Source organism: Miniopterus natalensis, chromosome 16, assembly GCF_054644295.1.
Source record: "Miniopterus natalensis isolate mMinNat1 chromosome 16, mMinNat1.hap1, whole genome shotgun sequence".
NCBI classification, from domain to species: Eukaryota; Metazoa; Chordata; class Mammalia; order Chiroptera; family Miniopteridae; genus Miniopterus; species Miniopterus natalensis.
This window is the reverse complement of record NC_142096.1, coordinates 21,467,829-21,481,785: the sequence shown is the minus strand read 5'-3', so window position 1 is coordinate 21,481,785 and position 13,957 is coordinate 21,467,829. Positions and strand designations below refer to the sequence as shown.

Sequence of the window (13,957 nt, the reverse complement as noted above, 5' to 3'; positions counted from 1 at the left end):
TGGGCCTCGGAATTTGACAATGAAGGAGGGGCGTGGAGCTGGAGAACAGGAGTAGAACCAGATGCCTCACTACATCCACTGTCTCTGGGTCCTGAGCCCCCTGGAGACATTCCCAGGAGGTGCTCTGAAACAGGGTCAAGAACTGGGGGAAGGTCTTAATTAAGTTGCCAGAAATGTATCAAATCACCAAACATTTCTTGCTTGTCTGCTACGCACCAAGCATTGCGTGGGCAATTGGCAACCCAAAGATGATGATGTACCCGACTTCAAATCCCTGTTTGGTTCACCCACGGGCCCAAACACTTTTTAGATCTCATGCATCATTCAGAGGCCGCGCGGGCTCAGGGGATCCACGCCTGGGAGCGTCAAGGAAAGATGAATGTAGGCACGCCTGGCAGGGGGGGATTTCAGGTAGAGGGTACATCCAGTAAAACAAAATGAACTTTTAATTTCACCCTTACAGTTGCACCTCTTAACGAAGATTCTCTGAAAATATTGATGGTATGAACAAAATGAAGTCCTGCTTTAAAATTGAACCTATCGATCAACTATGTGTGGCCTAAGAATTGGACTACTCGTAACATCACCATTTCAGAAATATATTAATACTGACAAGGAACACCTCACTTTCTCAAGAAGCGGGGGTGCATTCTTTGGTGTCTGTGCGCATAAGGAAGTGGGACACGAACAAAATTCCCAGCAAAAGGCGGGGAGGCTGCGCGCTCCGACCCGACGCCGCACGCGCGTCCGCCGGCCCCGCCCCGCCCCGCCCCGCCCCCGCCCATCCCGATCTTGCAGGGTCCCCCAACACTCGCGAGAGCCCTCTCGGTTTCCACGTTTGCCACGTTCCAAAGGACCGGGACAGATTGGAAAGTCTCAAGTGGCTCTCGCTCCCAGGCGGCTGCAGGGTGCGAGAACCACCCCAAGCCTTCAGGGGGCGGGGAGGCGCAGGATTCCACCACTGAATAGAAGCCCTTGTGATAGGTTCTGCCTCCCGTCACTCAGCCTTCCAGGCGGGGAGGGGGCGGGGCTCGGCCGGGAAGGGGCGTGGCCGAGAGGCCCGGGGAGCCCGCCGCGCTCCAGCCCCCGCAGGGAGTCGCAGGTTGGCCGCGGGAGAGGCCGCGTGCGCGCAGCCAGCAGGCGGTCTAAAGCCCGCCGGGCGCGTCGCGAGGTGCCGAGGCACAGGGGCAGCGGCCGGACCCGCGTCCGCTGCAGCGCCCGCTGCCTTCCGCGGTCCCCCGCGCCCCTCGTGTCCCCCGCGCGCTGAGGGAGTCCCGCAGCCTCGCCTGCTCCAGCGGTGCGCGCGATGGCTCCGCGCAAGAACGCCAAGGGCGGCGGCGGCAACAACAGTAGCAGCAGCAGCAGTGGCTCCGGCGGCGGCAGCAGCAGCGGCGGCGGCGGCAGCAGCAGCAGCCCGGGGGCCCGGAGAGGTCAGAGGCGCTCCGGGCAGGGGTCTGGGGGTGCCGCGGGTCGGGGCGGCGGGCGATGCGGTCCCCCGTCCGCAGGTCCCACCGTGCATCTCCATCCCCGGCGCGGCTCCTCGCCTGCGCGGGCGGAGGCCGCGCCTGGTGGGCCTGGTGGGCGGGCTGGAGGCGCCTGGCGAGCGGGGTCCGCGGGCTCGGGCTGGGGGCGCGGGGGAGCCCCTCCCGGGCTGATCCCGCCCCTGCAGGGCGCCGCCGAGGTGGAGGGTATTGATGGTTTCCTTGGCTTGCCTTGGGCCTGAGGATCGGAGTAAGATAAACAGTTTACCTTTGCCTTGCATATTTTGGGCAGTTTGGAAGTGAGCCAAAGTCAGAGAAAGTAAATTTCTGCCAAATCAACCGTTTTTTAGAGCAACTCAAAGGATAATGTATTGGGGGTGCGGAGTGGGGGTGTGTGAATAGAATGCTCTTGGGTATTATTTTAAATAGTTTTGCCTTAATGTAGCTTTCTTAGCATGAGTTGCAGTTGCTTTTGAAGTATTACAGAATACCATGGAATACTGGGCGAGCTTCTCTACTATTTTCCATTGCCTTTTAAAAAGTCTATTGAATATTCACCTTACTACTCCGTGTACTTACTCACCAAAGGGAGAGAACAGATGTTTTAAATCAGTTTCGTCTCATATTTCAGTGGATCTCGGTTTCTTTTATACTTTGACTCATAGGATATTGAAACTGCAGTACACATGTGTATTGGATGTGAGCTATAAACTTCCTTTTTGGAAGTGATCATTTTGAAATGATTTAGACTCTGTTTCCTGAGTTCTACATGTAATGTATTCATATTTACTAAGAAATTAAATCAGATAACCATATCCCTGCTTCAAGAGCTCTTTGTTTATAGCACTTACCACTCTCTGAAGTTATTTATTTTCATGTCTTGTCTCCGTGTCTTAATTCTGTCCTCTTTCATTTCTACTCACAACTAGAATGCCCCTGGCCCTAAGTAGGTGCTCAATAACTATTTGATCAGTGAATGAATGAATAAATTTAAATGGTGCAGTTGAAGTCATTGCACAAATTTACATTCTGAGAACTAGTATTTGTATTGCTAAGTTCAAAGTAATCATATGAATTCACCTTTGACATAAGAAAAAGTTTGTGTTCTTTTGTCACTTGTCTTTAAATGGCAGTCAGTGACTTAAACAGGCCAAAGAATCGATGAACTGGCTCTGGCTACTCTTTTTAAAGTTTCTAAATGAGAAGAGACATTGTGCCGCTTAAGCACCAGCAGAGAGAGCTGGTGAACAAGACTCTGATGTTAATTGTTTTCAAAATTTTTCAGTAGCTATTTACGAAGCTCATCTTTGTTCCATTTTTTTAATCCTTTCCAATCGTGAGTGGAGAGGACTATTGTACCTGAGGAAGTCACTTTATATGGCCTGTTATTGGTAAGAATTAGTATCGGGAAATGTACATGTATTGTCTTCCCACCCCCAGTGAACTGAACCAGTTTTAACAGGCAGCTAATAAATTTAGGAAATGTTCTGACCTAAATGAGTATATTCTGACTTTCATTCATATTCAGGCATTTTAGGGCAACCTCTGTTTATATTTGAGGTTTTACAGCCTTTTAAGCATTTTTACACATTGATTCCATAATTGTCATGAAACAGACATAGTATGTGAAAGCAAATACATAAAAAAGTACCAGTATTATTTAAAAACAAAACAAACAAAAACCTCAAAGCATTTCAAGAGTTGGTATTGGAGTCTTGCATGATACATAATGAATATTGCTTTTCTACAGATTTTTTTTTCTTCCCAGTAAAAATTGAGCTCTGACTGTGTGCCAGGTAGAAGGCACTGGAGATGGAAATGAGGATTATTGCACTTGTAAACAGCGACACTGCAGTGTGACAGTGTGATTTTATTTATATTGTTTTCTTTTAGTAGGATATACCCGAAAGACAGCCAACTTCTCTTTTCTTGCTCTGTTTTTTTGGGTCATTGAAGTATAGACATTGATGCTCAAACCATTCCCATGTGCTGGGGAAATTCATAAAAGCCAAAGACATTTTAGCCCTTTTGGTTCCCTCCTCTAAGAGATGAGGAAATTAATGTCCAGAAAGGTTGTCTAGTTCGTTAAAGGTTGTGTAGTTTTTGGAAACCCAGCTAGTTAATGGGCACCCAAGACTAGAACTCAGGATTTTTGTTATTCATTTATTATACCACAGTGCTTGAATTTTAGGTTATCTAGTTTGTAAGGTTTTATGAGAGTCTTGGAGTTGAGGTAGATTCTTTTTTAACCTGTTTTTTAAGTTTCCTTCTGGCTCTCTCTGTGGCACACTACAATTAGTTACTCAGGAAAAGTATGCTTTTGTTGTTTTACCAATTAAGTTTCCTGTGGCTAAAATGTTTGAAACGGTACATTTGAAAAATCTTAATTTCAGAAGGGCTCATATAGTTGTTTTTTTAGATGTTTTGCATTGAGAGTCTGAAGCTGATGATGACATTGGTCACATTCAACATTATTACTGCTTAATTCTTGTATAAAAGTATGGGGTAAAGAGTACTCAGTATTTTGAAACATGTGTTTTAGGGAAAGGGTGATTTTCTTGCCTTCTGTTTATCTTGGTGGTCATGTTGAAAAGCAGTGTTTGGAAACTGAAACTCTGGGGATTTACATACGTAACACTTAGATTTTTAAAGCAAGCGCCTGCTTTTCATTTTACTCAATTTAAGTTGAAAACTGCTAAAATGTCTAGTTTCCTACAGAGCTCGGTTTTACCTGTTTCAGTTTTACTCTTTAAACTATAAAACAGACATGAGTAAATTGGACCTTTAACTTGCATATAAAAATTTGACTTGTCTGGCCCGTTGGGGCCAGAGGCAACCTCTTTCAGATTTATTGATTTGAAAATCTTTGGTTAAGAAGGATCATGTCCTTTCGGGCTTTTTTTTTTGTAGTATACCAACCCTGGTGTGTGTAATGTTTTTGTTTGTTTAGCTTTCCCCTTCTGAGTATCACCCAGTCTTTCCCTGTAGCTCCTGACATGCTACCGGGATGTAACCTGTTTATTTTATGGAGCAGTCTCATGCTGCCGCGTCGCCCTTTACCAGTAGGTGTCACTGTAGAACACTATTTCCTCCTTCAATCAGAAGCTTCGGATTATATAACACCAATTAGTTCTCTCTTTAATTTAATCAGTCCTGTACATACTCAACACTACCTATGGACAACTATTTAAAAACTCTTAGCCACTGCTCTCTAAGTCTTCAATTGTAGGTTTTGAAATTTAATAGGAAGAGTTTGTCACTGGGCAGCCTTATTTATTTAGGCTTCTTCTTATGTAGAATTAAATGCATTCCTATGGGAGATTTAACCCCTGAGCTGTCTGGTTCCAATAGAATAAATCTTTTTTCTTTAAAGAGGCATTGTAGTTTGGGAGTGTTGACCTGGACTCGTATCTAAGAACCGTGTGGCACGTCATCAAAAAATGTCTAATCTCGGTCTCCTCAAATGGAAGAATTGCCCTCTCCTTTCCTTTCAAAATTATGATAGCACTAAAATGTATACATTCACAGATTCATTTGATGGTTGTTAATCATTTAGAAATTGTTTTTCTTTCTGTTTTCAGTATCTCTAGACTACCTAGTAACTAGCAAATATGATAAGCTGCTGGTGGTATTCTGGCTTCCTTGAATGCACAGGCCTGGGTGAAACTGCCTTTCTTTTGCTCAATCAGTTGGGGCCACTTGCTTAATTCTCCATTAGTCATTTTAGGATGAAGACAGAGGAAGGCCATAATTCTTCCACTGCAAGAACTGTGCACTGTTCTGTGTTCAGTGGATCAGCGTTTTGTCCACCCAGCCATATCGTAGGAAACCAAGTGCTAAAAAATATTCTGAGGGAATTTTTTAACATATTTTAACAAGACCAAACATATTAACCTGTATTGGGCGTAGGAAGTAAAAGGAAAACTCTATATTTTAGTCTTGTTTTAAAATCAAGTATCTCTGAGAGATTACTAGAAACGAGAGGTTTTCATTTTTCTCTGATTACCAATAGAGTAACTTTGATAAAGGTGTATGTGGGCTATCTTTCTTTTTTTTAGTTAGTATGGGAGACTTAACCCCTGAGCTGTCTGGTTCCAATAGAATAAATCTTTTTTCTTTAAAGAGGCATTGTAGTTTGGGAGAGAGTGTTGACCTGGACTCGTATCTAAGAACCGTGTGGCACGTCATCAAAAAATGTCTAATCTCGGTCTCCTCAAATGGAAGAATTACCCTCTCCTTTCCTTTCAAAATTATGATAGCACTAAAATCAATTTTATATACCTTCCTATTTTTAGATGTTTTCATTATAGTATTTCTCATCTAAGAGTGGGTACAAAACTTGGGAGAATATAAGGATAGCAGCTAAGCAGACCATGCATTGCGTGCTTGAAATTTTTAGATGATACTTGTAAAAAAATCATTTTTTGTTATATTCTGTGGTGTCTTTTTGTGTTTTAAATAGAATGGATGTTCTAGAGGTCGTTCCTGTGCTGTGGCTTTGAGTACCACTTGACACATTTCTGTCTATCTAGGGGTGTGTAAGTATCCCATGTACCCATCAGCCTTCAAGTTGCTCACTTACCCTCTAATCCTTCCAAGGTCTGTAACATTATTTTATTTTTCTAGAGCTCATTCAGATACATTTTAGTGTTTTGATGCTCTTCCAGCGCACTGTTTTAAAATTATGAAAATATGCAACTTAGTTTGTGTCTTGGGTACTTCTGCATCTCCTAAATGGTTTGACATCATTCTGTACAAGATATATATATCTATTAAAATTTAATTTCCCTTAAATAAAACCTGTGTGTACATAGAAGCTGTTTACAATATATCCCATATCTCTGGGGAAAACCTCAGCCATCTGTCAGGTGACGTGGGGGTGCCCGGGCTCCCCATATGTTTCAGTTCCTGCTCCCCAGGATCCACTCAGCACTATACACATAGTGTCACCTGTTTAGGGTGACGCAAGACTGGGGTTAGGTCCTATAGTTCTGGCCATTTCTATTAGAGAGCTAGAGATTAGGTTGTTTATTTCTTCCTTCTTGTCTTCCCTGTGTACATATTCTGGAGCCTAGTGCTTTCTTTCACCTTTTAAGTTTTCTCTGCCTGGAGGGCTAGGAGTTAAGATGGTATTTTCTTGTTAGTCATTCTTATTTTTAAAATTTTACTTTATCTTCCCGAAAGGAGAGTGCTTCAGGTATTGGGTCTGCATTTGATATTTGTTTTTCATCGATGTATCTTGGTTACCTTTGGCTGATACGGTTATCTTTTAAGGGGAAATCACTGAAGATAATTTAGTTCTGATCAGATTGATGACACGTGAGGTCAAATTTGCTATAGATTTTCTGTTAGATTCAAAGGAAATTTTGAGCTCACTTGGTAAATAAATCTTTTTAAAAATGGTTACATAAGATCTTGAGAAGGATCTGGGCTGTTCCTTGGTCCCCTGCAAGTTCCAGATGACTGGCCTGGTCATTCTGGCTGCAGTATGACTGTCATCGTCTGTCATGGGTGCTCTCTGAGCTCTGATTAGAGTTAATGAGTTAAATGGGCCACGGATAGTGGAGGAGGGGTGTCCAGTGAGAGCAGAGTGGAAGCCTCTGTTGCTGGACTTGGAGAATGCCAGCACTTCTGTCTCTCCTATTTGCCTGCAGATTGAACCCAGTAACTCATTCTGTATGGAAACTAGCAAGCATTCAGTCTTAATTTTAAAATGAGAGAATATTGTTTGAGAAAATAATTATTCCATAACCGGTGTTGTATAACTGCCTTTTTTTGCATTGTCTATAAGTTTGACAGACTTTTCTGCCGTTCCATTGCAGACTCACCGCTGTTCTGTTCTGTCCTGTCTCTAACTTCTGTTTCTTGTTTGTTATACTCCTAATATACGTGACTTCCCTCCTGCCTTTCACACCCTGTTTTTAATTTCAATTTTCCTGAAATGGTATACTGGAAAACCTTTTTGGTCCTAAATTCACATGTAAATTTTATTTAGGAGCAGTTAATTTTTGTTTCCTTACATGAAAGTAAAGATCTGTGTTGTAAGTGGTTTTTGGAAAAAGAACATCTAATATTAATTTCACTTTTCTCTTCTTTGCTCAGATCAGTTTGAGTAAGGTATTTGTCACTGAGTTTTAGAAATTATTTCCTATTTTTTGGCAGTGAGTTATCTCTCTTAATTCTAAGAATGCAAATATTTCTACATGCTTCTCTTTAAAATTCTGCTTGAAATATTACATACATATTCTACTTGAAATGTTACACCTTATACCTAGACATAGGTACACGGTGATGCAGTGAATGTCCACACCTACCATGGAGGTGAAGAAACAAAATGCTACCAAATTCTTGGTTTCTCCTCTCCTGTTGTCCCTTCCCAACCACTTCTGAGGCATTGTGATAATCACTCTCATGCATTTCTGTATAATACATAGAAACACAAATAATATTGTCTAGCATTATGCTGCATATTACACATTTTCTATTCATTCATGTAAAATCTATCCATTGTTCAAAGCAATATATGTGAAAACTGCTTTGGGAAGTATCCCTGTGTGTAGAAATATACTTGCTTAGCGCCGCTCCCAGTTTTATGAATGGGCTCACCCTTGGTGTATTAGTTTGAGTCCGCTTGTTTGAATTCGACCCAACCCTGTCTCTCTGTTTTCAAGCAGGGGCGGGCAAAAGCAGGCTCACAGTTGTAAGTAGGGGAAACAGTTTATTCTTGTATTATTTATTAATTATTGTATTATTTATTTGTATCCTGTAAACCTCCTTTCGCCACCCTCTTCACTGTCGGCACACGCCCCGTGTGTTAGCCATACTGTGTGTTAGCCATACTGTGTGTTAGCCGTCAGGGACCACTTGGCTCCTGCACCTGTCCATCTCCTGTGGCGTTTCTAGAGCATAACTCAGGATTGGAATTGTTGAGCACAACGCACACACGTAGGAAACTTGATTAGACGCTGCCTTTTGTTTACCCTGAAGTGGCCGTATCCCTTTCACTCCCGCCCGCGCTGAACAGAGCTCCCTTTGTGCCCCCGCGGCGTCACCAGCACGCGGTGGTGGGGAGGTCGCCGGCGGGGCGGCCGGCCTCGCGGGTGTGCGGTTCTTGCCCTTTCCACCTGCATTTTCCTGATCACCCTTTGAGCTTGCTAGTGAGAGTGGCCAGCCCCGTTTCCTTTCTGTGAATAGCCTCTGTATATATTTTGCTTGTTTTTGTGTTTCTTCTTGTAGCTTTAACTTTGATTTATAGAATTCCTTATTATGTCCTGAACCTTTGGAGTGTTTGTGGTAAAGGGCTTCCCCCGTCTGATTATTACATTGGCAGCCTCTGTGGTTTATTTTGCTGAACAAAGGTTTTTAGATTTTTAATATATAAATATAGTGTACGCTCCCACCAGCATGTGCGGTAAGTTGTTTTATGTCTGTACCAACATTCGGGGGTGTCCGTCTTCTTAATGTTAGCCAGTCTCGTATGTGTTTTGTGGCTTCTCATCGCAGTTTACAATTATCTGACTCCTGGTGTCATCTACTTTTTCTTATGCTGATTGGCTGCATACATTATCTTTTTTTGTGAAGTTTCTGTTTAGCTCTTTTACTCATTTTTATTGCTTTTTGTCTTTTTGTTATTGAACTATAATCTTTATATGTTCTGGATAGAAGTTCTTTTCAGTGAAGTGCTGTAAATATGTCTCCCAATCGATGACTAACCTTTTCATTTTCTTAATAGTATCTTTTGAAGTGCAGATATTTTTAATGTTAATGTTTATTTTATGTCTTTTGCTTTCTTTATCTTGTCTTGGAAGCTTTTTTCCTATTCCCAACTTGCAAAGCTACTTTATATTTTCCTCTAGAAATTTTATAGTTTTAGTGTTTATGTTTAGATCTATGATCCATCTCGTCATTGGAATGCTTTTGGTACCATTGTCAAAAAGCAAGTGACAATATAATATTATATAAGTCTTATTTCTGGGCTCTCTATTCTGTTTGGTTTTTGGGAGCTTATTTTTCTGTCCTTATGTCTTTACCAAACATTCTTGATTACTCTAGCTATATAGTAAGTCTTAAATTCAGGTAGTATACATCTTCCAACTTTGTTGTTTTTTTAAAGATAGCTCTGGATATTCTGGGTCCATTGTATACCCATATATATTTTTGAATCAGCTTTTCAGTGTCTACTCAGTAAAGTATGTGAGGGTAATGTGTAGAGCTCATTGAATGTGTAGACCAAGGTTGGGTGATATTGAGTCTTCTGATTCATGGCAGTGATGATTTGCTTTAATTAGGTCTTTAATTTCTTTTTGCCTTATTTTGTAGTTTTGTCATTAAGATCTTACACAGTTTTTGTTAAATATTTTTCTAAAGTGTACTTTTTGAAGCTCTTGTATGTAGCATTTAAAAATTAATTATTTCTTCATTATTTCCTGCTAGCATATGCACATAGAACTCATACTTGTACCTTATGTCATTGACCTTGCATAATCCATATATTAATTCTAGTAGTTAAAAAAGGATTCCTTGGGGTTTTCTATGTAAATATCATGTCACCTACGAATAGTGATAGTCTTACTTTGTTTGCAGTCTGTGTACCTTTTATTTCTTTTCTTGCCTTACTGTGCTACCTAGGACCTCCAGTACAATGTTGAATAGAAATGATGAGAGTAGACATTCTTGCTTTGTTCCTAATTTTAGTGACAAAGTGTTTGTCATTTTACCATTACATGGAATATGAAATTCTAGGTGTTTTATGGATTCTTCTTGTTGGATTGGGGGAATTCTTTGAATTTCTAAGTTGAAAATTTTGTCATGTTTTTTCTCTAATCAGTATGATCATGTGGCTTTTCATCTATATTGTTAATATGGTAAGTTATATTTATTGGTCTTTGAATGTTAAATCACCTTGCATTCCTGAAATAAGCTTCACTTGGTCATGATGAATTATTTTTTATATAGTGCTTCATTTGCTAATATTTTTTCAACAGTTTGGCATCTGTGTTCATGAGGGATGTGGGTCCATAATTTCCTTCCTCTCTTCCTCCCCTTCCCCACCTCCTTTCCTCTTCCTCGGTTCTGCCCCTTCTTCCCCTTACTAAGAATTATGATTAGTACTCAGTTTTCTCTGCATGTGTGGATTATAATTTATAGTAGCAGATCTTCTAATTTAAAACCACTTTTACATTTCTTCATAGCTATCTATTGATGGCTCCCAATTCTAAAGTGCAAATAATAACAATAATGACAGAAGAAAAATACAGCTACTGCTTATCAAGTGCTAACTATATGTCAGACATTGTTTACGCCTTTATATTTTTGCGTTTAATTCTCATAGTAATCCTCTAAATTCTGTTTCTGTAGATGAAGAAATGGAAGTTTAATTTTTCAAAGCCCATGGATTTAGGCAAATTCAGAACAGAGTTTAGATCCCAGTTTTCACTGTAAAGATACTTTACTTGAACATTTTAGATTCTCATTTGTTGCTTAGATTACTCATAGCTGGTCCTGTTTCATCCTTCTGTCATATCATCTTTACAAAGTGGAAAGTAGATTATGTTCCCTTCCTTATTTCAAAACCTCAAGTGGTTCCCCAAGTGCTCAAGATAGAGTTTAAATTCCTCGGCACGATCTAGGAGGCTCTTCATCATCTTGCTCCTTTTAGCCTCTCTGGCCATTCTCCGCCTCACGCTCTTTATATTTATATATATTGAGCCATATTAAATCACTCTGCAGTCTCTGTACTTGCACATGCTGTTTCTTCTAGGATGGCCTCTCGCTTTCCCTTTCCCTGTGTGATTCCTGTGTATCCTTCAAGATTTAGCTCCTTCATCAACTCTCCCCTCCTCTCCCTTCATCATCTTCCCATAAACTGGGTTTTCTACTCCCCCATCCCCAGCGTGGCCTTCTGTAGCACCCTCTACATATTACTATATTAGCACCTCATTTTTTACTGTTTCCCTCAGAAGATGAAAGTGTGGCAAAGTCATGATATTAGACAACAAAACATCATCAGACTGAACCAGGATTGGGACAGTTACTCCTTAGGTTTGATTTAATAAATACCATGCTTTGTTTCCTTTTTATCTCTAGTGCTTAAATGACTGTCTGGACTTAGTAGCTACTCAGTAAATGTTGGAATGTACAAATACAGGTAAAAAGTCTTGCCTCTAGTAGCCCAAAAGGGCACTGAGGGTAGGGGCTGTGCTTTTATGTCTTCTACACTGCTTTGAATGTAGTAAGTGCTCAAAAAGTATGTGTTGCATGGTGGATTTTTAGGTTTATATTGTGGGCAAGAACACAGATCAGAAAATCCTATTGATGTTTATAAGTGTTGGAGCTACAGAAACAAACAATAGAATTATTAGGGATATGTGTACTTCAGAGATGTGGAAAGTTGTTTAAGTAGATCAGGCCCTTGTGTAGGTACTGTTTAGGCACTGTGCCGGCAGTTTGAATGCAGTAGCTTTTGGAGTTGTACCTATAGGAAGCCATTCTGAAGCCATGAGAGGCATTCCACATACTCTTAGGCATAGTTAGTTCATTTTGATTGGGAGGAAGGTTGGGCAGAAATAGACATTTTATTTTGTGAAATTGGAAAAGTTCTGCTTCTTTGCGAGACTGATTTTCCTCTTTTTAAATATGACTCAAAGATAGGCTAAGTTTGTCTGTGTAAATACTGTAACACTGCTAAATTTTTCTTCCTTTTTTTGGTTCTGGCTCTACAATTCCTTTGTAAGAATGATGAGTATTTCCTTTTTGACTTATGACTAAGATTTGCTAATGTTGATTGAAAAATATAAAACTGTGAACAGCGCTTAACATTTATAAAGAAGAGTTTGGAGCAGATTATGCTTTAGAATGCTATATCTTTAAAATACAAGGTTATGATTCTTTCCCAGTGATTATTTTCATTCATATAGTCCTAGACACCCTTTACCCTAACGTAGCCAAAGTGAAACTTTATTTTATTTTAATTAATTTAATTTCAATATGATTTTTCTCCCCCACCAGGCTGTTAAGTACGTGGTCTCCCTTGTTCATTCTTGGGGAGGGATTTCAAGAGTGTTTGTTGAATGAATGAATATTCATGTATGCAGAAAAAAATGGAAAGCCATTTAAAATTTACCACCTTGTGATTTTCATTACTAGCTTAGAGAGCTGAAAGCACTTTGTTTTGCTGATCTGACTTATATGTTGACTAGAAGTGTTCTGTTTAAGGCAATACTTTTATCCACGATGGTATTAAAAATGTTTAACCACAGGTAGGGGAGAGGCCCCACCCGGTGAGGACAGGGCCTGTAACACACACCTGTGCTTGCCTCCTGAACTTGGGCTTCTCTGTAACTTGCATAAAGCTGTGCAACTTCAGCTTTTTCAGCAAGTCAGATCTTTTGGGGGCATGCTTCTAAGAACCTTCATCAGCAGACTAGGTTATTCCAGAACATAGCCCAGAGACCAGCCTTTGAAACTGTCAGCGCAGGACAGTGGGGTGCTTGATGACTTATTCTGGGCCACCTCTTCCGGGGGAAAAAAGGGTGCATTTGCTGAGGCTGGAGCTGAGGGAGGGGTGTGGAGCCTGTTTGGAGCAAAATGAGTCAGTGAGATAAGGTTAGAGGACATCTCTGAATGTGTGGTGACAATGACCATAACTTTGATTTTGAACTGAGATGGGATTGGGAGGAAAAGAACAGAATAGGGGTGTGGGATGAGTTAATGAAGCTGATGAGGTTCTACCTGTACCTCTCCTGGCCATTCCTGTCCCTCACCCAGAACCAGCCCCACCTCCACTACTGTGTGGTTTTGTTTTGTTTCTAAAATGCTTCATGCATGTTAGATTTGCTTTGCCATTTAGGTGGGCCCCCCAAAATTTATATGTACAATTTAGACATTTGCATAGCACCATGCAACTGTCCGGTCGGGTTAATGAGGGCTTACTGTGTTCCAGGCCCCGTGCCCAGTGGGGAGGGAAGACGGCACTCAGGTCTAGCACCAGCCTCTGAGCAGTAAGTGTTTGTGAGGTGTGTAGGATCAAGGAGAGAGGCAGAGACTAACTGAGGAGGAGCTGAGGCTTTCCGAGCCTCTCAAAGCTACAACCCCAGCGAAAGCTTTCCAGAGGTTAATCTTTGGGGAAGCATGAAATTTAGAAGAGGTGGCAAAGATACTCGAGGGACAAATGGCCCATTTTTATCAAAGGAAAGACATGCAGACTCAGGCTAACTGTAAACCAATGCCTCATTATAATACTAGGCAAATTCTAGAATTAAAAGTTATTTTTAAGTACTTAGAAAAGAAAGCCATGAATAGGAGGTTTAATAAATGCAGGTTTATTTAAAAAGCAAAAACAAAAACTAATGATGTGTTTAGAGAAACTTTCTAGACTAAGCGATCAGGATCCAGCTGTGTCACTTTTCCCTACTTTAAGGTATTTAGAAACCATCTCGGAAAATCCTCCGGTGCCTATGATGGCATAGCATTGGCCA

General features: G+C 41.0%; 1 protein-coding gene across 1 annotated transcript in view; it reads left to right on the top strand.

Moving 5' to 3' along the window:
- The first annotated feature begins 1,176 nt into the window (after positions 1-1,176).
- ASPH (aspartate beta-hydroxylase) overlaps positions 1,177-13,957 on the top strand; it is a 138,778-nt gene continuing 125,997 nt past the window's right edge. Inside the window, exon 1 of the mRNA XM_087825602.1 lies at positions 1,177-1,430. Within this exon, the coding sequence (XP_087681728.1) occupies positions 1,307-1,430 (124 nt within the window). The 5' untranslated portion in view covers positions 1,177-1,306. The remainder of the gene's footprint in view (positions 1,431-13,957) is intronic.